General features: G+C 40.7%; 1 protein-coding gene across 1 annotated transcript in view; it reads right to left on the bottom strand.

Annotated features, from left to right (window-relative positions):
• The window catches only part of ARSB (arylsulfatase B), a gene marked incomplete at both ends in the record, with an annotated part of 176978 nt that overhangs the window by 57626 nt on the left and 93432 nt on the right, over positions 1–25920 (bottom strand). The window contains one exon of the mRNA XM_080692784.1: positions 7967–8037. Coding sequence (XP_080548910.1) covers positions 7967–8037 — 71 coding nt within the window. The remainder of the gene's footprint in view (positions 1–7966; positions 8038–25920) is intronic.

The following is a 25920-nucleotide window of genomic DNA, read 5'->3' on the forward strand; positions in this document are numbered from 1 at the left end:
TTGGTTTGGCTTGTTTGTTTTCTCGGGATGCTAGCCAGTGGGCCAGCGCAGAGTGTTAACAGGGAAGGTTTGATGTATTCACTTGAGATGTGCTCTGTGAAGTGGGATGATGGGATACGAGGCTTGTGGGACAGCCTCCAGCATCAAAAAAACCACATTCCCAAACAAGCTTTAGTGCTAAAAGTGGGGCAAGCAGCTTAGGAGCCTCTGAAAATTAAAAAGGAGAAAAATTATGTTTGGGTTCTGTGCTTGAGGCATGTAGTGACACACAGCAAGGAAAATTTGATGAACCACTGAAGACAAATATTGGCAGCCAGAGAAGACGCAAAATTCCACTAACATCATGATGCGCTATCAAACGAGCCCTTGTTCCATAACAGAAAGGATCTCAAATGAGGAGTCAGGGTCGACAGCCCAGGAGAAGCACTGTGACCTGCTGGCTGGCCTCTCTGACCCAGGACAGCGACAGAGGAGCCCATATCACACATGGGAGAGCCCACAGTTTTGCAGACTGAGTGGTCTGGCCAAAGCCCCTGGAAATGCCTTTCAAAACTTTATGATTATAGAAATAATATGTGCTCATTACCAAAACTAAAAATTGAGAAATATATAAAGTAAAAATTACAGCTTCCCTACCTTTACTCATCCCAACAGTTAGAGTATAATTGCTGTTCATGACAGATGGGCATATTTATAGGAGATTGCTGGAACTATTTGCAATTTATAGGAAATGAAACAGATGACTGGAAGAACTTATCCACAGGCTCACAAGAAGTCAAAGCTGGTGTTCCAACCCAGGTCTCTCCAACATCCCCAAATTCTGCACATTGCCTGGGACAACACTGCTCATCCCCAACTCCAGGCAGTACGAGGCAGGGGCAGGATTTCCAGGGCCAGCTCTACAAACTGCCACCATCTTTAGAGTCAGATTACACGCGGAACAAGCAAGGGTGGCGTCACTATTAGACCTGGTTTTTCAGCCCCAGTTAAACAAAGCATGCCCCATCAATGCACTATCATTGAAGTGAGAAGACTGTCACTAAGGTCTGGGTGCCTTTTCCCATCAAGTTTGTGTAGATCAGAAAGCAAAGGCCTGGACCCAGAGCCCCGAGTTCCAGCTCCAATGCTTCACAGCTGCAGGGACCTGGTGCCTTGGTTTCTTCATCTGGACCAGGGGAAGTATAGGTGAACTCACAGCCCAGGTGCCCTCAGCCCCATCCCTCTGTGCACGAGTGGCAGTGTGTCCTTGTGACTTCTCACACCCTGCCCAACTCTACTCTGTCCAATCCTCATTTCAGCCGAAAGATAGAAAGTTGCTCTGAGGTGTTACTTCTCAAATATGCCCGGAAAGAAATGAAAGTGACTTGAAAATACTGTATGATGCTATCATTGCTCTTCCTAGATTGATTCTAATCAAGAGTCCATCGGACCTTAGAGGTCTCGTTGGTGAGCACGCATTCAGAGGGCCATACATGCTCTACACAAGGCACTGGAGAGCTGTGCAGATGAAGCCTGGCCCCCTAGGAGCCCACGCTCTGGGTGCAGTCGTGAGAAAGGACACCTGCAGGGCAAGGGGAAAAAGAGTGTCCTCGGAAGCATGACAGGAACTCAGGGCACTGAGGCTTGAAGGACCAGGGGAGGCTCCTGGACTGGGACGTCAACTGCACCCTAAAGATGGGCAGAGAGACAAAGGGAGGCCAGGGTGACCGCAGGAGGTGGTTTCAGCTGAAGGCTGAGGCTGCAGGAGGCTGCTTGGAGTCTGACTGCCCTGCAGCTCAGAACCGCAGCCTTCAAGTGTAAGTGCTGAGGCTGGGCGGAGCCTCCCAGTTTCTAACAAAACGTAAAGTCAGTGGTATCTCACATATAATGTCCACCAGCGCTTAACAGATGAATTATCAGAGAAGTAGCAACATCATCGTGGGAGATGGATTTGAACACTGCCCTGCAGAGGAAACAGGAGCCGCTCCGAGCATTCGAATATGGATGACTTGGATTGGAGCAGATCTGGACACGGTATACAGAAGATGTGTGTGTAAGAGAGAAGAGGGAGGAAAGACTGTTCCTTTACCCTGTAATCATGAGCAGAAATAACATCTCATTATAACTTTTAAAGAGAAGAGGCCCATTACGTGAGGTAGTTTCACAAAGCTGTGCAGAATCATTTTGAAGCCAGGGCCTTTGGTGGTGTGGAAAGTGCTAGCCGCCGTCAGTGCCCTTCAACTGAGCTTCTCCCAGCAGAACCTGGGGGTCGTATGTGTTTCTATGTTGCACATATGAACGGTGTGAAAGTTCTGATGGTCACAGGACAATAGCACACCTGACTTCCAGGGCAAGCCGTGGTCTCGAAGGAGGTCATCACCTCAGAGCCCAGGATGAATCGGGTGCCTGCAGGATGAGGCACACTACTCCTCAGGACACGAAGGCCTTTGGAGTGGCTCTCTTCATGGTCTGAGCCATGCCGGCTGGGCCCCAGGGGGGCTTGGACTTTGGTGACCTGGGACCCATGCAGACCTGACTTCACACTTCCTGGTTCATGACTGCTTCCCGCTGCTTCAGACACTTCCTGACTTTCCTGTAAACCAGTCTAAAGGTGCCATGCTGCTGCCCAGGCCTCACACTGGTTGCTTCTACTGCCCCCTTGCTCTACTGGAGAAGGACAGTGAGTTTAGAGCAACCTATTAGGAATAAGTTTTTTAAAGTATGAGAAGCCGTCTCTGGTTCGGATGTGGTTTGTGCCCAGGGAGTCATGTGTAGGAAGCCTCGTCTTCGCTGCAATATGGCTGAGGTGGTGGGACCTTGAAGAGGTGGGGTCTGGTTGGGATGTGGCTAGGTCAGCGAGGGTACTACCTTAGGAAGGAATAGAAGTAGTTCTCCTGGGGCCCTGTCAGTCCCCACAGTAAGTTAGTATAAAGAGAGTGAGCCTGTCCCTCCCCACTCTCTGGCTTCCTGTCACACTGTGTGATCTCTTCCACAGCCACTCCCAACCATGATACCAACCCCTTTAGGTCTTTACCAGAGGCTGAACAGATGGTAGGACCTGATCTAGGAATTCCTGTTTCTAGAACTGTGAGTGAAATAAACCTCTTTTCTTTATAAAGCACCCAACTTCAGGTATTTTGTTAGAGCAACAGAAAATGGACAGATCCATGAAAGAAAAAAATAATTACGAGGATTTTTCCTAGAAGAGGTAACTTTGGAAGTATTTTAGTTCCCCAAACTAAAATACTTCCAAGGTTACCAAAGAACAAAGCTTGCAAAAATCAACAAAAACTCCTTCAAAGAGGAAATCACTTATATCCTGTATACCTGACAATGGCCAGGAGCTGGCAGGGAATAAAAGCTGAGCCACAGTGGAGGTGCTGAGAGGACCAGTGACCACAGAAACACCAAAAGGCCCGTCCTAGGAAGCAGCAGGAATGACTGAGCACTAAGGAGATGCTGGGGGAGGTGGTGCCCAGACTCAGAGGGAAGTTGTGCAGTACAGGGGCTAGGGCCAGGGGCAGGCAGAGTCCTTCTAAATCTCTATTTCCCTGTTGAGGAGTCTGGGGGGAGGAACGAAATGGGTGGGGAAATCTCCTGACTGTTCTTTTGACTATTTGTCGGTGCAGGGGATGGTCAGGGTGGGCTGTGTAAATGGATAGTTACGTATGACCATGTCAATTACAAATGACAAATCACTGTGTCCTTAAACTTATCTTTATTTAGGCCCCAAATGTAGGATGGAGGTTTAGGGTTTAAGAGAAGATGAACTGCCTTCTGGAAGTATTCTTAGGTTTAGGAAAAGCTATGAGATGATAAAGCAATGAATTTTGCTAATTGGTCTGCTCATCACTCAAACAAGTGCTTACTAAGAATTTACTATGATGGTGGGCTTTGTGCCATGTACTGAGCACACAGCAGTAATGCAAAAGACTTAGAGCCTAAAACTTCAAAGAGCCTCTTTTCTTCCTTTTTGTCTTTGAAAAAATGTTGTACTGATTTTTTATTTTTAAGTACTGTGGAAAATATGAAAAATGAAATTTAGAATTTTAACTATTTTTAATTGTATAGTTCAGTGGCATTCAATACATTCTTTTATGTGGGCTGTCATCACCACCATCTATCTCCAGAATTCTTCTCATCCTGCAAAAACTCTATACCCAATGAACAAGAACTCCCCACCCCCTTCTCTCCTCACCCTCTGGCAACCTGGCATCTAGTCCACTTTCTATCTGAGTATTCTTGGTTCCTCATAAAAGTGGAACCATATATTATCTGTCCTTTTGTGACTGGCATATTTTACTTAGTGTGATATTTTTAAGGCTTATCAGCCTTTTCTTCCTTTTAATAGCTGAATAATATTCTATTGTATTTCACTACATTTTGTTTATCCATTCTCTCTCTCTCTCTCTCTCTCTCTCTCTCTCTCTCTCTCTCTCTCTGTGTGTGTGTGTGTGTGTGTGTGTGTGTGTGTGTGTGTGTGTGCTATATAAGGGATCAAATACAAAGCCTTGCTCTTGCTAGGCAAGCATCTAGCACTGAACTACATCCCCTGCTCTCTATCCATACATTTCTTTTTTTTTTCTTTCCCTCTTTCTTCCTTCCTTCTTTCTTTCTTTCTTTCTTTCTTTCTTTCTTTCTTTCTTTCTTTCTTTCTTTCTTTCTCTTTCTTTCCTCCTTTCCTTTCCTTTCCTTTCCTTTCCTTTCCTTTCCTTTCCTTTCCTTTCCATTCCATTGCAGTAGTGGGGATGGAACCCAGGGCCATTCTACCTTTGAGCTACATCTCCAGCCCTATTTTCTATATTTTATTTTGAAACAGGGTCTTACTGAGTTGCAAATGGCCTCACTAAGTAGCTGAGGCTGCCCATGAGCTGTGATGCTCCTGTCTCAGCCAAATGCTGGGATTATAAGCATGTACCACCACGCCTGGCCTATCTCTACATTTCTGATTTCACTCCACAAAAGCTTCTAGAACATATTCATAGAATGAAATTTATGAATATGATTTCTAGGCTTGGCTTTCCTATAAGTACATATTTTATTGTAGCTGGATCTAATCCCTCTCCCCAGATAATTGCTTAGAGAAGGAAGTGGACTTATATCATCATCTTAACAAGTACCAGGTCCCCACAGGTAGCTCTTTGTTCTACTTCTATCTCATACTAGATTGAAGTGAATATAAAAACTAGGCAGAGAATATAAAAATTCCCAGCCTTGCCCCTATATAAGGAGGAAGTCACCACTTGGCTTCCTGAAGGCAGAGACAACAAAAAACACCCAGTCTGTGTGAACCAGGAGGGAATGTGGTTCCCTTATTATGTGCAGGAATAAAAGCAGGGGTCCCAAGCTAGTGTGGAGAGCCAACATGAAGAGGGCTTCAAAGATGGCAGGGAGCAACAGAAGGCCAGAAAGCATCCGAATTCTGACAGCACGAATGGTCGTTTGCAAGCTCACTGAGTAACAGGTAGGAAACCGAGTTCATGGAAAGTACACTTCCCTACAGTCCTGGGTAGCAAATCAAGGGACGTTCTCTCTCTCTCTCTTTTTTTTTTTCCTGTACTGAGGATGGAACCCAGGGACATTCTACCTCCTAGCTTCATCCCCAGCCCTGTTTTTTATTCTTTATTTTGAAACAGAGTCTCACTGAGTTGCAAAGGGCCTTGCTAAGTAGCTGAGGCTGGCTTTGAACCTGTGCAATCCTCCTGTCTCAGCCTCCCAAATGCTGGGATTACAAGCGTGTCCCACCATGCCTGACTCGAAAGTTGTGTATTCTGGTTTCTATGCCCTTCCTAACTTTTACACTGCAGAAACCTTTCGCCTGTGTTGTTAGCTAGTAGTACTTTAGAGAAGACACTAGAAACTCTAGCAGGTTCCACTACGAACACTGCTGCAGGCAGGGCATGATGCCATGCAGGAGAACAGTCCTCAAGGTGCTACTTCCATGCCCAATGCCCAAATACAGCCCAGTGGGGAGGGGACCCAAGGCTTCTCTTTGTAGGTGGAACCTAAAGGGTGAAGACAGTCTTCAGACATGTGGGTACACGTTCTGTACCTCCCCTGGACCTAGGTCATCCTTTGTGCCTTATATTATTCAGAAGTTTTAGGAACCATTCTTGCCTTCCCACTATTCTCCAGTCCATCTCTTGGTGTTTCTAGACTGTGTCTAATCTCCTATGCGTGCAAGCAAGGGCAGAGAAAGTTTAAGAATCACTGATGTGGCCTCAGAGTAACCAATCGCGGGCCCGTGATACTCTTACACAGCTAACACATTACCTAGCACTTTCCAAAACAGTCCTTAGAAATATAACTCAAATAATACATGTAACTTAAAATTTTCTATTAGCCACATTAAAAAAGGAAAGAAAACAGATGATACATTAACACATTTAATATATCTAAAACATCATTTCAATGAGTAATACTAGGTATATTATGATATGAACACATATGCAACATATGGATACTAAGTCCTCAAATCTGATGTATATTTTATCCTTAATAGCCCATCTCAATCCATAGGTAGTCATATCTCAAGTGCTCAACAGGCACTGTGGCTAGCGGCTACCACCCTGGGCAGCACAAATCTACACTGTTCTTAAAGCCTTCAAAGTTCAAACCCTACTCTTGCCTGTCCCATTAACATAAGTTTCTCCAATGGAAACAGAAATGTCTTGGGCTTGGTGTAGTTTAGTGGTAGAGTACTTGCTTAGCATGCTCGAAGCCCTGGTTTTGATTTCTGGCCTGTCTCAGGATCCTTCCTTTTCAGATTTAATGTGTCCACTGTGGTCTTTGTTGCCTCCCAACTCCCCTCCAACCACCCAGTCAGTCATCCAGTAGTCCTTCCTGAGTGTAGCCTCCAGTGCTGGGTTCTTATGTTAACTGATGAGAACAATAAACAGACCAGCAAGTCACAGACCCTGACTTCCAGGAGCTCTCAGCTTAGTGGGAAACGCAGGCACAAACATGGACATGTGGTAGCTGCTACACAGAGTCACATACAAAGGGACACAGGGCCGGAACGGCTGTTTCTTATGATGCTTCTGGAAAGCACCCACAGAGAGGGCCACTGGGTTGGGTTTTAAGAAATCGGCAAGTCAGGAAACAGGTGTTTCAGGCCTGGAGAAAGTCTTCAAGACACAAGTATAGGGTCTGCATGCCCAGAAATGGCAAGAGGGGCCAGGGGTGTCTAGCTAGGTGTGAACGGGACACGGAGTGCCCGGAGCAGGGCTGGCTAGGTGAGCGGAACCCAGTGCCTGATGACACGTTTGGAATGACTGTAAGTCTCTGAGTGGGAACCTCTGAGCAGGGAATCTTGTGATGACTTACAGAGTGGAGAGGACAAAGAAATGAGGAGGGCTGGACTAAGGGGCAGCAGTAAGTGGAGAAAGGAAGGGACCTGCACACCCATGTGAGCACAGGGAACGGAAGATGCTGCTTTCTGAAGACAGTCTCAAGGTTAGCACTGTGACACAATCTGGGCAAAAGGGCCTAGTTTGAAGGCTTTCCTGCCCAAACTTACCACACTAGGGCATTCAGGCCAGTAGCATGGGATTTACACAGGACTATTATAGTCTCTTCGATCTAAGACCACTACCTATCCCTTGCCCTGAAGAACTAATAGGACTCCTTACAAGATACATGGGCAGAATGGGGATGAATTACTTCCTGGATCGCTAGGAAGATCATACCTGCAAGTCCCAGGAGGCGTGGGCAGCACTGGGCCCGCTTGTTTGGATGCTGTGGTGGCTCACACCACCCTGAGCCTGATGGTGGCTTGTCTGATTGTAAATTCTCTGGAAGAAGGCTATGGAACTCTCAGGTAAGAACAAGGAACAGCAAGACCAAGGGGCCTCAGAGACCCCGCGGGCTTTCTTTATTGCAGAAAGACGACTAGGAGAAGCTAGGCTAGAGAGACAATTGCCTTTAGGAGGCAATAAAACTGTCTTTGTGGGCCAAAGAGATTTAATAGAATGAGCTGGGTACTCACATGGGGAAAAGTCCACAAAGTCTGGGTCGATGTTGTGCAGCAATTCCACTCTGGGAGACGGGCTTCCTTCACTACAAAAGAATTTTTTTAGGAAATATTAATTTCCTGTCTTAAATGGGCATGAGTTATTTTAATACTTCCTTTCCTTGTACTTGTAGAAAATAACAAACCTGTCAGTTTACAATTTTGCCATGAATTCAAACATCTCCAAACTCCGTGGTTGGTACTACTTTTCAGGTAGTCATTTGTCTACATGATAACAGTGACTGCACACTTCACAGAAAAATTCAGTGTTGAGCATAAGATCACAGGATGATAATAATGAAGAAGTCTTATGAGATTTTGCAATAAACACCATGGCTGTATTTAAACAGGATCATTCTTTATACCAGAGAAGTGAGAACTCAACTTGTCCTGTGGAGACTTCATAGTCCTTACTGCAAATAAAGAAAAAGCACCTGCCAAAATGGCACCCCCATGCCACAGACACAGTGTGCCTCTTAGAGATTAGCCTGTGCCAGAAAAGTCAGTGTCTCCCATATCCAAATGGATTACAGATTTTTTTTTTTTTTTTTTTTTTTTGTGGTACAGGGGGTGGAACCCAGAGGCTTTCTACCTCCAGGCTATACTTCCAGACCTTTTTTTAAAAAATATTTTATTTGGAAACAGGGTCTCACTAAGTTGCTGAAAGCCTCACTAAGTAGCTGAGGCTGGCTTCGAACCTGTGCGATCCTCCTGTCTCAGCCTCCCAAGCACAGGGATTACAAGCGTGCGCCACCACGCCCGGCTGGATTATAGATTTAATACAAATACATGCGAAGTAGATCTCTTTTAGATTTTTAAAAAATACCATACATAAAAGTACAGTTATAACCTACATTATGGCTGAGAAAAACTGGGATATTACCTGGTCCAATCTCATCACTAACTAGTAAACCACTGACAGAATATTGGGTTGTGTGACTTTCAAAGCAATCTTGTTCTTGAACTGGGAGGATGAATGCCTCCAGATGTATGTGGACAGGATTTATGCTTTGCTAATATATGCTCAACTTCATGGAAATTGTTAAGAACAATTTAAAATTATGAGCAGAGTACTGGGGACTATTTGATAATCCAATACTCTTCCGATAAGTACTAAAGGTTTCAAAGTACTGTTAATACCACAAGATTGGCACACAACACTATCTGAATAACCAATAGGTCTCTTGACATAAGCAAGAAGATATACTTTCAGGTGGCTCAAAGTCCAAACCCCAAACACATAGTTAACTATAGCAGCAGCTTTGGATTTCAATGACCAGTATAATTTCAAAACCTCTGGGTTGTGATATTCACCTTGTATTTTCCTAGGAAGAAAATGTTAACACAAAAATTAAGTAATTCACTGGGCATGGTGGTGCATGCTTATAATCTCCGCACTTGGGAGGTTGAGACAGGAGGATCACACAGGTTCGAAGCCAGCCTCAGCTACTTAGTGAGGCTCTCAGCAACTTAGTGAGACCCTGTTTCCAAATAAAGTATAAAAAAAATGGGTCTGGGAGGATAGCCAGGAGGTAGAAAGCCCCTGGGTTCTACCCCCAGTACCACCAAAAAAAAAAAAAAAAAAATCATTCATTTAAAGCCAACCCCCGAAACCTTCAACTATCATTGCCATTGTTTTTTGAAATAAAGGTAATTTTGCCAGCAAAAAATATAGGAAGGGCACCATCTCAAAAAAAAAAAAAAAATGACAGTCTTTTAAATTGAGAATATTTAACTTTAGTATTCTTTAAGATTGTGTTGTCCCTCTCTACTCCATAAAACACATTCACTAGAGAGAATAAAAGAAATAGTCAGGTGCCATCAGTTCCCAGGGACAATACTCAGGTTGCTTCCAGTCCTCAGTACTCAGGACAGCACTGCAGGTGGGTGAGGGGTGAGGCTAGGACATGTCTCCCAGGACGCTATTCTTCCTCAGGCACCTACCTACCTACCTACATATCCTGGAGACTCTTATCCAGTCCCAAAAGCCAGGAACTAGGCTTTGATCTCAGAAGCTTTGAATCCAAGTAGGGATGGTGGGCGGGGGAAGAAAGATGGTAAAAATGAGGAAATATAAATGAGATGAAGATGATGGTGATGTTTAATTGTTTAATTTGTGGGCTTAAAAATGAGCAGAACTAAAATCTTGGATAATCATTACCAGTGAGTTAAGAGGAGAAATCAGAAAGTATTAGTGAGTGGCTCGGGAAGAAGGTAAGACTACTGATTTAATTTAGATGTAGCTAAGTGAAATTTGTGTGTTTAATCTTTAGAGTAACAATTTCAGACAAAGAATATTTTCTGAACCACAGAAAATCAGCACAGAATCCATTCTGATCAAAAGATGGAACTAACAAAAGGGAGAAAATCCAAAACTTTCAGGTTATATATTCCTATATGATCACCTTTGAAAGCAGAGTTCCTTGTAATAACAATTAGAAAATTGCTTTTCTAATAACTCTAGAGAGAGTTTAAATGTGTATTACTTGTTTATTTACTTTTTCATTATTCAGAAGAGCCACAGGTATTTCAAAATGAGAAGACTTAATGAGATGACTTTCGAACCTCAAAGGTTGTGGATAACCTAGTTGACTAATTCACTGGGAAAAACCTTCCTAGGTAGAATCATCATGATGCAAGTAGGTGCTAAAAAAGCCCAACTATCATATGTTGTGATTCTATTTTTAAAACACTAATCACTGGGATGTTGTGGTACATACCTATATAATCCCAGCTGGCCAGGAGACTGAAGCAGGAGGATCAGAAGTTCAAGACTATCCTGGCAGTTTAGCAAGATCCCATCTCAAAATAATATCTCAGTGGTAGAGCCCTTGCCTAGCATTTACCAAGCTCTGGATTAAATTCCCAGTAACACACACACACACACACACACACACACACACACACACACACACACAAAAGTGCTGATCAGAATATTTTGATGAGGATGTGGTTACAGACAAGAGTCAAGAAAATACATGTGACAAGTGATTAGAACAATGACCTAACACCTTGAGGAACTCCAATTATTAAATAAGACAAGAAAACTAACTGTATGTGTGTGTGTGTATCTATCTATATCTATGTATCTCCCCTGGGGTAGAATTGCTAGGTCATATCATAACCCTATTCAACCTTTTGAGGATTGGTCAAACTGTTTCCAAAGCTGCTGTACCATTTTTAACTCTTACACCAACGCATGAGCATTCTAACTTTTTCACATCTTTTCCAACATTAATTAATGTCTGTATTTTAAATTATATATAGCCATCCCATCTGGTGTAAAGTGCCCTCTCATTGTGGCTTTGAGTTGTATTTTCTCAATAACTGATGATACTGACATCTTTTCATATATGTATTGACCATTCACATATATTTCTTTGGATAAATCTCTACCCAGGCCCCTTGCTCATATATTTTTTTAAAATCAGGTATATTTCAAATATAGTAAAATGTACAGTCTTACAGGTAGCTTGGCAAGTTTTGACAAGTGCGTGCATTCATGTGACCCTCATCCAAGTCAAGCCAGAGCACTGTGAGGAGAAGCTGGAGGCTTCCCTGTGCCCCTTCGTAGTCTCTTTGCTCATTTTTAATTGTGCCATTGTCTTTATAATCACATTAAGAATTCTTTACATATTCTAGATGCAAGTCCTTTATCAGATTCATGATTTTCTAATATTTTCTCCTATTCTGTGAATTGTCTTTTTTCTTTGTTGGTGGTACCTTTTGCAGAACAAAAGTTTCAAATCTAATTCAAGGTCACAGCAATTTACTCCTAGGTTTCTTTCTAAGCATTTTATAGTTTTAGCTTTTACAGTTAGATCTATCACCTACTTTGAGTTTTATGTACACCATGAGGTTAGGAATTCAGGTTCTTTCTTCTGCATGTGGATAACCAGTTATCCTAGAACCTTTTTTTTTATTATTGTTCTTTTTCAACGGAACTATCTTGGCATGCTTGTAAAAATTACAAGCTGATTCTAACATACTGCTAAGACTGAGAATCACTGTTTTGTAAACTTTCTATATGATGTTACCACGTTTGATTATACATTCTAAATTTCTGCTTGTTTTTTCTATAGAGCAAAAGATGGGTTTTTGAGCTCATAATAATAATGGTCTCCCTTTGGAAGGAAGTTCTGGCTTTTCAGAAAGCATCTTAAGCAATCTATTGAAGCTGGGGGGTATGGCTCAGTGGTAGAGCAGACCTGGATTCAATCCCTAGCATAGGAATCAATCAATCAATCAATCAATCAATCAATATTTTAAAAACTCTATAGCCTGTTGCACAATTTCTTCTTTAAGGGTATGTATATCAAAGTGCATTGTAGGTTCATAACTCAGTTTCAGCAATATCAGCTATGTGACCAGTACCATCCTATAGAATGCATAGTGGCCTTATCAAACCCTTAAATGGTTAGCTGATTTGTTTTTGCCATATTATCATATGTATTATCTTCTATCTTCTATTTGTAGCTCTCCATACTCTCATATATGTGTGTGTTCATTTATAGGCAACTATGAAAATACTGTGGCATTTCATGATTCTTTTGGTTATTTTAATTTAATTTAATTTTCTTAAAATTTTTATTTTTATAAAATTAAAATTAATTTTATTTAATATACATATTTATTAATATAAAATTAATTTTATTAAAAATTTAATAAAAATTTTTATTTTTATTATTTTAATTTTCTTTTAATTTTCTTTTTAAATTAATTAATTAATTTATGGTACTAGGGAACCCAAAGGCAGTCTACCTCCGAATTACACCCTCAGCCCTAGGTTGCTGAGAGTCTCACTATGTTGCCGAGGCTGGCTGCAAACCTGCATTCCTCCTGTCTCAGCCTCCCAAGTACTGGGATTACAGCATTAGCCACCACTCTTGCTTTCCTTTATTCTTTTATTCATTATACTGCCCCAAATGTTTATTTCCACTCAGTCAAGGCACCAGAAAATGAACCTTCCTTCTGGCCAGTTCTGAAGGCTTCACTCTCTCATATGTAGCCCAGCATTGTCTTTGAGAGCAAAGCCTTTCAGGGACAAAATGGCCAGCTAAATAAACATGAGCCTTGTTTTTCTCATTAGCAGAAAGTGGATGAAAATACCTGTGTGACAGGATTGTAATGAGAATGAAAATCAGCAACAAATCCCTCCTATTGCAAAATGCAATTCTTGTTTCTGCAGATATGAAGGAATATAACCAGAGATAGAAGGCTAAACCCAGAGACACAGGTACAAGGATAATAGGAAGATAAAATAGAACATTAGTTCTATCCATTTTTCTTGCTGGCAAGTCTTCCCTTTATAAAACACAGTGGGGTGGCTGTAACTTTAATTTCTGAGAAATGTTATGATGTTCTCTCCCATGTGTGAGCCTCTTTTTAGAAAAACATTAACGCCAACATAGCAAAAACACAAGTCTACTCATTATGAACTGCATATTAAAGAAAAGATAGAGTGCAATCTGTTATCTATGAATTTTCCTTAGTTTTCTGGTTTAGGCAGGTGGTGTAGTTTAGCTGTATAAGCAACACTATCTTCAACAGGCTATTGATTCCATTCATAAAATTCAAATCTCTGAATAATGACAGCTGATGTTTATGGAAAGTGATTTTTCAATAATCATCAAGTTCATGAAATGCCCTGGTTTTATGTAACCAAGATAATATGAGTGATTTTATTATAACAAATGTTGGGCTCCAGACAGATAGGAATAGAGTAGAGAGCTCTGTTTAGCTTCTTAAAGGTAGCCATTCATGGAGCAAGTAAGGGTCATTAGTGTACTGTGCTCACGCCCATCCCAGCATATGCTTATGGCTACAACACTTACTAGACAAAAAGTTTCATAAAGAAAAAGAACCATTGACCATTGAATGACAAAGGCCTATCTAAACCAGTGAAATGGGCAGGTTTCATCCATGCCCATAATAACCAAACACTTTTAGCTTTTGTTTTGGCCAGGCTGATTTGCATTATAGTAATGGTACTGACAGAGCTTTCTTTGTGCTCTATTTTAAGTATTTGATATGGATTATCTCATTTAATTGTCAACCCTGGAAGGTAGATACAACCCTGGCATAGAGTGGTCAAGTGACTTTCAGATCACTAGTGGAGTAGATGATAGAACTAGGTTTGGAACGGAGGCAGATGGACTCCTGCGTCCCTATTCCTAACCATAGGCTAAACTCTTCAGTAAAATACACTGTGACCTCAGTGTCTCCTTGAGTGTGTTAGGCTTCTATTCATTTACTTATTTTTAAGGCTTCATAAACTAATATCCTTATTAACTGCAAGTCTCTATGACCAAAGTATCAGTCATTTTTCTCCATCCTCTTTTCTTAAACATGTAGAAAGTGGTATCCTGCTGCCACTGATGATATTTCACTATTTAGTTTAAATTTACCCCAAACTACTCAGGTGTGGTGGTACATACCTATTAATGCCAGTACTTGGAAGGCTGAGGCAGGAAGATTGCAGGTTCGAGGCCAGCATGTGGAATCTTAGCAAGACTGTTTAAAAAAAAAAAGGCTGAGGGTGTAGCACAGTGGTAGAATGTGCCTCTTACAAGCTACAGTATCACAAATAAATTTATCCCAAATTTCACATTTTCCATATTAGCTTTATTTGATATTTGTTTTAAAAACAGGGCAGGGAGACACTGATTAGTGACTAGTTTCCAATATGCTATAAATATTTATATTTTCTAAAAGTCTACAGTTTCAGACACTGAGATCACAGCACTGTCCATTTATAGTTTCCAGTTTTTGACTTTTATTTTCCTACTTGTTGAAGGGTGGGGCAGTAAAATGCTTCCCATAAATAAATGAAATGCTATTACATTCTATCCTTCTTTTACCAGTAGCTGCTGACCATCTGTCATGAAAGACACACCCTAGAAGACAGTATCAAATTTTTAGGAAAAAAAATAGCCATGGCAATATTTTCCTGAAGAAATTTTTTGAAGGAAAAAGAAAAACAACTCAGTTGTTGATTGAAACATTAACAAGATATCCGTAGGGTAACTGACCTTTTCTTTTTCTTTCTTTCTTTCTTTCTTTCTTTCTTTCTTTCTTTCTTTCTTTCTTCCTTCCTTCCTTCCTTCCTTCCTTCCTTTCTTTCTTTCTTTCTTTCTTTCTTTCTTTCTTTCTTTCTTTCTTTCTTTCTTTTTTTTGGTACTTAGGATTAAACCCAGGGCATTCTGCCTCTGACCTACACTCCCAGCACTTTTTATTTTGTATTATTATTATTACTTTTGTTTTTGAAACAGAATCTTGCTAAATTGCCAAGGCTGGCCTTGACTCTGTTATCCCTGTCTCAGCCTCTCAAGTATTGGGATTGCAGGCTGCATCATCGCCCCGGCTCCTGTCGGCCCTTCATAAGCACTGCCATCTTCATCATCATCTGTACCTCTAGCTACTGAGCTCTTGCTACATTTCAGGCCCATTCTTTCACTAAGTACTTACATGAGTGCTTACAGGATACCACTTACAAGGTACCCCAATTACATTTTACCCATGAGGAAATAAATACTTGGAGATGTTAAGTAACTAGCCCAGAATTGTACAAAGACAGGATCTGAATCAGATCCAATCACATAGGGTATGTTCTCTCTCTCTCTCTCTCTCTCTCTCTCTCTCAATTTCTCAGGATTGGATTCAAGTGTGTTCTACTTCTGAGCTACACATCCAGCCCTATTTTTTTATTTTATTTATTTATATTTTTGGTGGTACTGGGGTTCCTGGAAGCCCTTCTACCTCCGGCTACACTCCCACGGGCTACACTCCCAGACCTATTTTTACACTTTTTTTTTTTTAAATGTGGAAACAGGGTCTCTTAAGCCAGCGTGGCTGGCTTCAAACCTGAGCGATCCTCCTGTCTCTGCCTCCCAAGCGCCGGGATTACAAGTGTGCGCCACCACGCCCGGCCTATTTTTTTATATTTTGAGACAAGGTTTCACTAAGTTACCTCATGCTGTCCTTGGACCTGCCAGGTTCCTGTCTCAGTCTCCCAAATGTTGGGATTATAAGTGTGCACCACCACAACCAGCTAACAGAGGGCATGTTTCAATACACTGTACTAGTGAAATTTCTCATAGAATTTATTTTCTTCACTCTGTGTATGTGGGAAACACTGAGTTTGTATAAACACCATGCTCTTGGGTCAGCCCTCTAACACACAAGCATTACAATGAGTAAAGAGTGTAGGCATGGAAATTATAAAATTTGACTGAATTTAGTGAGGAAATATGTAAGCTGAATTCATTTGGTATGTAGAGGGAGGAGATTTTTTCATCATTACTCATTTTTATTAAGGAGGCTTATTACGTTTTTAAAGTATGCTACTCAAGAAAAGAGTAGTATTGTAAAAAAAAATCACCAAGCCATACTCTTAATAAAATCTTTTCCTATTAATTACTAAAAAATAATTGGAAGGACTTTTGGGTTAGTATCAGGACAAATTAGAGGGTCTAATACGCCCTTCGTCCAATTTCCATTTTAATGCCCATGAAGAATTAAAAGACGCAAACTGAAAACAGTGGTTGGAAACTAAAGAGAAGACAGGATGCTGAAGTCCTGAGGGGATTTCACAAAGGCCGGTGCTAAAGGGATAACAGCATCTCCCTAGGTTATACCCTAGGAATTGAATCTGATCCCAGAGAATGCAGAGCAAGATGGATTCGCTTTGCCTACCTCTAAACACTAGTAGTGTTTGCTATGCTAAACTAAAATGGGCAATGATCTCCCACTAACTGTTTCAGCCTAGTCCCCCCGTACCTCCCCCACTCTGAGCCCCAGTCACTCCCTTCTCTAAGTCTAGACTAACACCAGACTAACCTGGGAGGAAACGTTATTATAGCACTCTAGAATGAGAAGTCACCTAAATAAAAACAGTCTCAAAGGACCTGCAGAACCAGGACCCACACTGCAACGTAGGCTTGGAGCTCCTATCAGAAAAGTTGGCAAAGTAGGAAGTCAAAACTTATATGTCATTTTGAGTGTGTGTGTGTGTGTGTGTGTGTGTGTGTGAGAGAGAGAGAGAGAGAGAGAGAGAGAGAGAGAGAGAGAGAGAGAGAGAGAGAGAGAATGAGAACACACACCCAGCGGTGCTCTGCACTGACATACATCCTAGCCATTTTTGTTTTTTATTGTGAGACATGGTCTCGCTAAGTTGCCCAGACTGGCCTCAAATGTGCAATCCTCCTATTTCAGCTTCCCAAGTATTGGGATTACAGGTGAGTACCACTGCTAATACATCACTTCTTGAGCATTTTGTTTTTAACTAAAAAATATAAGCAGACAGCCACTTGGCAGTCTGACTCATATACGTAATGCTTTAGTTTCTAAAGTAGAGCAAGAACCTAAAAACATGGATTTCTCTATTTCTATGGAATAACAGTGGCCACCCAAATTTAAATCTCTTCTAAAACTCAAATTGATAAGTAAGGAAAGTAAAACCACCCAAAATAAAAACAGGTGGCAGGGCACATTTGAACCCTGAATGGAAATGAGGAAATGCCACCTATAGAGTGTGTGCTGGTTCCCACCCTAGGGCAGTCAGGCTGGGATTGTGAAAGAGCCTGGGATTATTAGTAGACTGGGCCTGCTAGGGTAAAGCTGAAAGAGAGGGCAGCACATTCAGTGACAAAATGCTGACAAGGTCTGATGCCTGTGGAGAGCTAGCTGACAGAGTGGCATTGGTCCAGCATGGCAGTCTTTGGCAGGCGCCGGCTCTGAGAGAGGGAAGGTAGAAGAACAGGCATTTTTTTGGGAAAATGGAGCATAAAGAGGAAGTAGGAAGTGGCTGAAGAAGCAGGGTTCTCTGAAAACCATGAAAAGGCAGAGCAGAAAGAAAGAGAGAGCATTCATTAAAAAGACTGCATAAGCCTAGGTGTGGTGGCGCACGCTTGTAAATCTCAGCATTTGGGAGGCTGAGACTGGAGGATCGTGGTTTGTGGACAGCCTCAGCTACTTAGTGAGGCCCTCTGCAACTCAGTGAGACTTGGTTTCAAAATAAATAATAAAAAAATAGGGCAGGGGGTGTAGCTCGGAGGTCGAATGCCCCTGGGTTCCATCCCCAGACCCGCAAAAAAAAAAAAAGAAAAAGAAAAAGAAAAACCGGACTTGGCTGTAGCAATGGAAAACAAATGCAACAATCCAAATCCCACCCTACACCCAAGATTGCCTTCTACTGCAGTGCAGGAAACACACACACACACACACACACACACACACACACACACACACACACACAGAGCAATAAAAGCACACACACAGCAACAAAAATAATCTAGCACCTATAGTTACCATAGAAGTAAAAAAAAAAATAGCAAATGAGAATTAAAAACTTTTGGCAAATGAAAAGTACTTTCCCACTATGGAAAAAAGTCACAAAGCAGAAGAAAACTGTTACATGATATTTTAACATAACTTAAATATATTAAATCAGCAACTGCCAGTATTTTAAAACACTATGAGTAAAAAAATTAAAAACCCAGATACTGAACTAAAGAAGAAGAAACTGAAGAAAGGAAAAAGAAGGATATAAAGGACAAAAACAAAAAGAAAACTAAAAGTAAAGAAAAATAAGGAGCCAAAACGGATGGGGGGAAGTGATAGAAATAAAATCTATATAAGGAAAATTCAATAACATCCGTAGGTGGAGTTGCTAAAGAAGAAGACGAAACAATGGAATATAGTATTTTAAATTATAATTAAAAAAATCTGAAATTATAAAAGATCTGAATAAACTTACAAACTGAAAAAACTCACTTGTGGGAGGAGCACTGGGGATTGAACCCAGAGGCTTTCTACCTCCAAGCTACACTCCCAGCCCTAATTTTTTTTTTTTTTTTTACTTTGAAACAGGATCTCACTAGGTTGATGACAGCCTCACTACTTGCTTTGGCTGTTCTTGAACCTGTGATTGTCCAGTGTTCAATCAGCCTCCCGAGTACTGAGATTACAAGTGTGTGCCACAACGCCAGGCTGAAATAACTCACTTTGTATCTTGAAAAGTGATTCAACATGGTCAACTTTGAGACTTATCTAGCAAAAACCTTTTATTTTAAATAATAATAAAACAATATAAAAATCTCTGGACCTCTGGACAGAAGGACCCAAGTCATTGGCAAAGGAATAAAATCAGGCTGACATTAGATTTATCAACTGTAACAAACAAAACTAAAGATTGAGGTTATATTATTAAGAACTTCAAGGGAAGAAAGCATGAGACAAAGATTTTTTTTAATCTGTTGAATTGTTTTTCAATTATCAAGGTTGTAGACAAAATGTTTTAATAGAGGAATTTAAAGAATTCTGAGAAATCTATTCAAGGATTCATTCCTCTAAGAGATAACTGTGAGCACTATAGACACAGACACATGGCTAGCACCGAGTAGGTGATTGCAGATCTAAGACTAAAGCACACTTGTGGATGAGGAGAGAACAATATTACATTTATATGCTCTCACAAAGTAGAAATAGCAAAACATTTTTTTTGTGTGCGGTGGTACTGGGGTTCCTGGAAGCCCTTCTACCTCCGGGCTGCACTCCCAGACCTATTTTATATTTTTATTTGGAAACAGGGTCGCTTACGCCAGCGCGGCTGGCTTCGAACCTGTGCGATCCTCCTGTCTCGCCTCCCAAGTGCGGGGATTACAAGCGTGCGCCACCACGCCTGGCTTAGTAAAACTTTTAATAAAACTGGAAGAGAAAGGAGAAAGGTAAAGTTGAACAAGCTACTTGATTTTTAGAACCTAAGTAAGAAAAAGTGACAAAGAGAATTACAAAAAGATGTTAGTATAATGGTGAACACCAGGAAAAAACGTAAATTGCTCTAAATGGTGAAAGAACAAATAAAGTCAAAGATAAAAAGTAAATATAACATAAAACTACAACAAAGCTGAGAATGGAAATAAAAGTCATAAAATTTTAGTAGGTAAACCTCACTTATTAAGATAAAACATTTCAGGTTGGGGCACAAAGGGAAACCCGATACCATACTTAAGCACTATACATTACAATTTCTTTTCAAGTACATAGACTTAGACACCAAGGAAGCGTATATGGTGGGTTAAGTCTTGAATTTAAAATGACTGAAACAAGCTGGGTGTGGTGATGCACACTTGTAATCCCAGTACTTGGGAAGCTGAGACAGGAGGATTGCACAGGTTCGAAGCCAGCCTCAGCTACTTAGTGAGGCTCTCACTAAGTATAAAGTTTCCAAATAAAGTATAAAATAGGTCTGAGAGTATAGCCCGGGGGTAGAAAGCCCCTGCATTCCAACCCCAGTACCACACACACACACACACACACACACACACACACACACACACACAGACTGAAACAGTAAAAAGTATGTTTTCTGATCACAACAGAATTAAACTAGAAACCAATAATACAACTAGGGAAAACCTGAAGTACATTAAATTAAGTATTTTGAAATTATTTCAAACACCAAATACTTGGGAATAAACTTCAAAATACATGGGTCAAAGAAAAAAATCATCTTTTGTACCATTCCTGTCATATTTACCATAGACACTATCTTGTCAGATATCAAGATTGCAATCCTGGCCACTGCTGCCTCCTCCTCCTGCTCCTTCTTTTTCTCTTCCTCCTCCTCCTCCTCCTCCTCCTCCTCCTCCTCCTCCTCTTCCTCCTCCTCCTTCTTTTTTTTGCAAATACTTGATACACTTTCCTGTAATATTTACCAGAAGACACTAAATAATATCTATAGCATCTTAAGGAGAAAAGATTTTAAAAGAATTCTTTATTAAATTGTTATTTATGTTTGTAAGTAATAAGAAAAATATTCTTTTTATGTGTGTGTTATACTGGGGGTTGAATCCAGGGGCTTTCTACCTCTGAGCCATATCCCCAGCTCTATTTTTTATTTTTTATTTTGAAATAGGGTCTCATTAAGTTGTGGGAGGCCTCACTAAGTAGTGAGGCTGGCCTCAGACCTTTGACAGCCTCCCATGTGCTGGGATTACAAGCGTTCACTACCATGCCTGGCTTGAGAAATTTTCTTTTGTATGTAAAATTTCAGAAAAATATCACTACCTGCATACCCTTTCTTTACTGAAAAATTAAAATATTGAACAATCCGGGTGTGGTGATTCATGCTTACAATCCCAGCACTTGGGAAGCTGAGACAGGAGGATTGCACAGGTTCGAAGCCAGCCTCAGCTACTTAGTGAGGCTCTCAGCAACTTAGTGAGACCCTGTTTCCAAATAAAATATAAAATAGGTCTGGGAGTGTAGACCAGAGGTAGAAAAGCCCCTGGGTTCTACCCCCAGTACCATAAAAAATAATTTAACAAAAGATTAAATTTAAGAACTCAAGAGTTAGAAATTTCTATAATAGCCGGGCATGGTGGTGCAGGCTTGTAATCCCCGCGCCTGTGAGCCAGAGACAGGAGGATTGCGCAGATTCGAAGCCAGCCCACATAAAAAAGTATAAAAATAGGTCTGGGAGTGCAGCCTGTGGGAGTGTAGCCAGAGGTAGAAGGGCTTCCAGGAACCCCAGTACCACACACAAAAAAGAAATTTCTATAATAAATGGAATATTGATAACATTAAAGACAATCAAATATTATCTATCATTTCCTTTATATAATTACAAAGTTGAATGCAGAAGAATAAAGTCTTTTTTAAAAAGAATTATGAGATTTATATAATATTCTATTTCAGAAAGTGGGGTCTATGATCCTAGATTGAATTAACAAACACTTGAAAGGGGAAAATAATCAGGGAAATATTGTACTAGAAGTCAAAGGCACAATAAATTTTTCTTTGAGTACTTCCACTTCTAGCCAAGACATGGAAACAGGCAAATAAGATTTGCTTGCCTTTCTGTCTAAATGAACTCTGTCCTGTCTGTTTTCACAGGAAAACAGAGTATATAAACAACAGTTTCCGAGACACCAGATATCAGGCAAAGGACAATAATCCTTTAAAGATGGGAAATGGAGGAGGTGAGTCTTACTATGTCACTGACACTACATTAAGAACCTTTCCAAGACCGGGTGCAGAGAAAGTAGTACCAAGGAGTGGCATGGGGGGCTCCTGAGTTAGGGAAAAAGAACTTGGAGTCCAGGGAGAGCATGGGAGCTGGAGTTCAAGTAGAGAGGGGCCAGAGAAGAGAAAGTCACACAGAGACTCCTGGAGACTTGCAGAAGATCCCCTCAGAGTATTTTGCTTATTATTGCTCAGAAGATATAACAGGGAGTACTCACAATGGGGAAAGACCCATCTGAAAGGCTTGATCAGTGCCTTTCACATCGGGTGGATGGAAACAGTCCTTGTTCCCATCAGCCAAACCAGAAACACTCATGGTTCACAGGGCACTGTGTAGATTTCTAGAGAGGGGTTTGATTCAATAGCGGGGAATAAAATGCACACAGTTATGAACCTGCTGAATAAATTATAAAGGAATTATTCAAATAAACGCAGTTAACAACTGCATCTCAGAAAAAAAAGCAAAAAGAATTAGAAGAATACAAAAAAAAAAAAATCAAGCAGCCAGTAAAGCAAATATACAATGTCTAGGATTGAATCAAGGGTTAAAAGGTATAGAAACACGACCTATAACAAGAACAATCATCAATCAGTCACCACCAACTCAGAACTGACATATATGTTGAAATGAGCAGGGCAAGTTATAGTTACTGTAGTTAATAGGACTGTGTCCTATATGTTCAAGAAGAGACACAGAGAATATAAAAAGAGGCCAGCTGAACTTGTTAAAGTGAAGGCTACAGTATGTGAGATGAACAATACACTAGACGGAATAAATTGATGACTAGATACTGATTTACCTGAGCTTTCCTCTTTATTCCAAGTAGTAACAAGATGACCTAGGCTGCTGCTATTGCTGCTGGTAATGATGATGATGATGATGATTGTTTTGGTACTGGAGATTGAAACCAAGGACATTCTGCATCTGCACTACATCACAGCCCTTTTTATTTCATTTTAATTTCAAAATGGGGTCTTGCTAAAGTTGCTGAAGGTCTAAATTATTACAACTGGCCTTGAACTTGCAATCCTCCTGTTTTAGTCTTCCAAGTACTGAAATTACAGGTGTGTACCACCGTCCTCAGCTTCCAGTCTGATTACTTAATATTTTCTTTCACTGATTTATGGCACCACTTTCATTACATTTTAAGGTCCTACTGGTACTATGATCTGATTTAGTCCACTGACTCATCTGTTCTCAGGTTAGCACTTCACTCTGGAACTACTGCTTTCTTAGAGTATGTTTAAATACCTGGTAGAAATAGTTATCAGCCTCTCCTTCATTATACTTCCTTTACAAAATTTTCTTGACAATTTCCACTTCATTTTTTTTCAGATGAACCAAAAATTATTTTACTAAATTCTGAGAAAAGTGTCTTACAAATTAAATTCAATGAGGTTATACCTGTAAATTAATTCTTTTCACTTGGACACTTAAAGTCACCTAGCTAACAGATGCTCTCTTCATCTTTTAAATAAATATTTTTCTTTATATCCCCCACTTTTTTATTTTTTGAAGAGTTAAAGAAGTTTATTAAAAAGATAGAAATACAGAAAATAGAAATACAGAAAATAGTTACAGCCCCATGCCAAAATGGCATGAGGGGGGAGGGTGGCCCGGGCCAACTCACCACTCCCCTCCCCTTTTTTTTAAACAAAGCCTCAATAGGTTGTTGAGGGTTTTATTAAGTTGCTGAGGCTGACAGTGAACTTGGAATCCTCCTGTCTCAGCCACCCAAGTACTGGGATTAAAAGTGTGCACCACCACATCTGCCTTATATTTCAGTTTGAACATATTCTCTTTCTAAGCCTTCAAGTTTATTTTTTTTCTCAATATCTAATTGTCCATCAATTCCACCCAGTATACTGAAGCAGTTGGACGACTCTCACAAACACTGTCACCCAGCCCAGAACTGCTAATATTTTTCCTAACGGCTTAATATTTTGAAGCAAGTTTACAAGGAACTGATAACTGTGCAGCCAGTGAGCCTCGGACACTCAGCAGAGCCAACTCCTCTTTTCACCCAGCACTGGCACTCTTATTTCATGAGCCCCTTTTGAAATTTTTAAAAACTGCCATCATCTTAAAAATGGTATTTCCATTTCTGGAAAAAGAAAGTTCCAGTCCTCTGGGCACAGATGAAGTGTCTCTGACATTTGGCTGTCTATTTGTTTTTGCTGCTTTGGAAAAGAAGCTCCAGGCGTCAGTGTGACTGGTGGATTCCTGTATCAGCAGCCCTGGGTGCAAGACATGCTGCCACGAACCTTGGAAGAAAGCCCTTCTGAGATTGTCGGGGCAGCAGCTTCAGGGCCGGGGGCTGATCACTTTTTTTTTCAGGAACTTTAATCAAGAAATAGAAGCAAGCCAGGTGTGGTGGCGCACGCTTGTAACCCCAGCATTCAGGAGGCTGAGAGAGGAGGATCGCGGTTCTTGGACAGCCTCAGCTACTTAGTGAGGCCCTCTGCAACTCAGTGAAACCCTGTTTAAAAAAAAAAAAATAGGGCAGGGCATGTAGCTCGGAGGTAGAATGCCCCTTGGTTCTATCCCCAGTACTGAAAAAAAAAAAAAAAAAAAGAAAAGAAAAGAAAGAAAGAAAGAAATCAAAGAATAAAAGCAAGCCGGGCATGGTAGCGCAAGCTTGTAATCCCAGGATTCGGAAGGCTGAGACTGGAGGATTGTGGTTTGTGGACAGCCTCAGCTACTTAGTGAGGCCCTCCACAACTTTATGAGACTCTGTTTCAAAATAAAGAATAAAAAATAGGGTAGGGTGTGTAGTTCAGAGGTCATATGCCCCTGAGGGTTCCTTCCCCAGACCCACAAAAAAAAAAAAAGAAAAAAAAAAAGACAAGACAGAAGCAGAACGAGAGTAGTTCATTATGTACTAAATTGAAATTTTCAGATTTTTCACAGAACAAGTCTTAAATGCTTAATTAAACTCTAGGCAGAAATTTTACTTTTTTAATTAAAAAAAAAAGGCTACTCTCTCATGATCTAGCACAACTGGGCAATATTCTTGGCCATATCCTTTGGTGACAGCCCTGCAGTTAACATTACACAAGCCACTGAAGAACCGAGAGCTCCTGCAAGTAAGAGACTGCTCACTAGGAGAACATCCTAATCCTGAACACATTCTACAATCTAAGTTGAGGGTCACCAGACTTTTTGCCAAGTTTTCTTGCTCTGCAGGCAGAAGCAAACATGGATCAAATTCTTAAAGGTTACCTCTGATCAAGATAAGCTTAAAATTGAAATATGGATTTATAATCCAAAATTTGGCGATATGGACAAACATCAGTGATAGGGACTTTGCCAAAGACAATAACCTCAGCAGGTCAGGAATATAGGAAATGACTTGCAATGAACTCAATTGTTTCTCTACAGAGCTGGCCCTGGCAAAATATGCTACAGAGCTCTGATTTGGCATGCGATTATGTGCTTTTATAAGCAAAGGTTTATAAAACTTTTGCCATGGAACAAAACAAAAACAGAAAGTGATTGAATACCAAGCATGCTATGAATGCTGCCCTATCGAAACCATTCAAAGTTTTCTACTTTTTTTTTTTTGTGTGTGTGGTACTGGGGTTTCTGGAAGCCCTTCTACCTCCGGGCTACACTCCCAGACCTATTTTATATTTTTGAAACAGGGTCTCTTAACGCCAGTGCGGCTGGCTTCGAACCTGCGCGATCCTCCTGTCTCTGCCTCCCAAGCGCGGGGATTACAAGTGTGCGCCACGCAGTTTTCTACTTCTTTAAGTCAAACCTCAACAGCCTTTCAGACTGTAAGAACGAATAACCTGACATTCAAATTTTATTGTCTTTGGACATTTTTGTTTCATTTCCTCTTTATTTTGAAGCAGATATTCACTTTTTTATTAAAGTGTACAAGAGTGGTATAGATTTGTAA

This window comes from Muscardinus avellanarius, assembly GCF_963383645.1.
Source record: "Muscardinus avellanarius genome assembly, chromosome: 1".
Lineage (NCBI taxonomy): Eukaryota > Metazoa > Chordata > Mammalia > Rodentia > Gliridae > Muscardinus > Muscardinus avellanarius.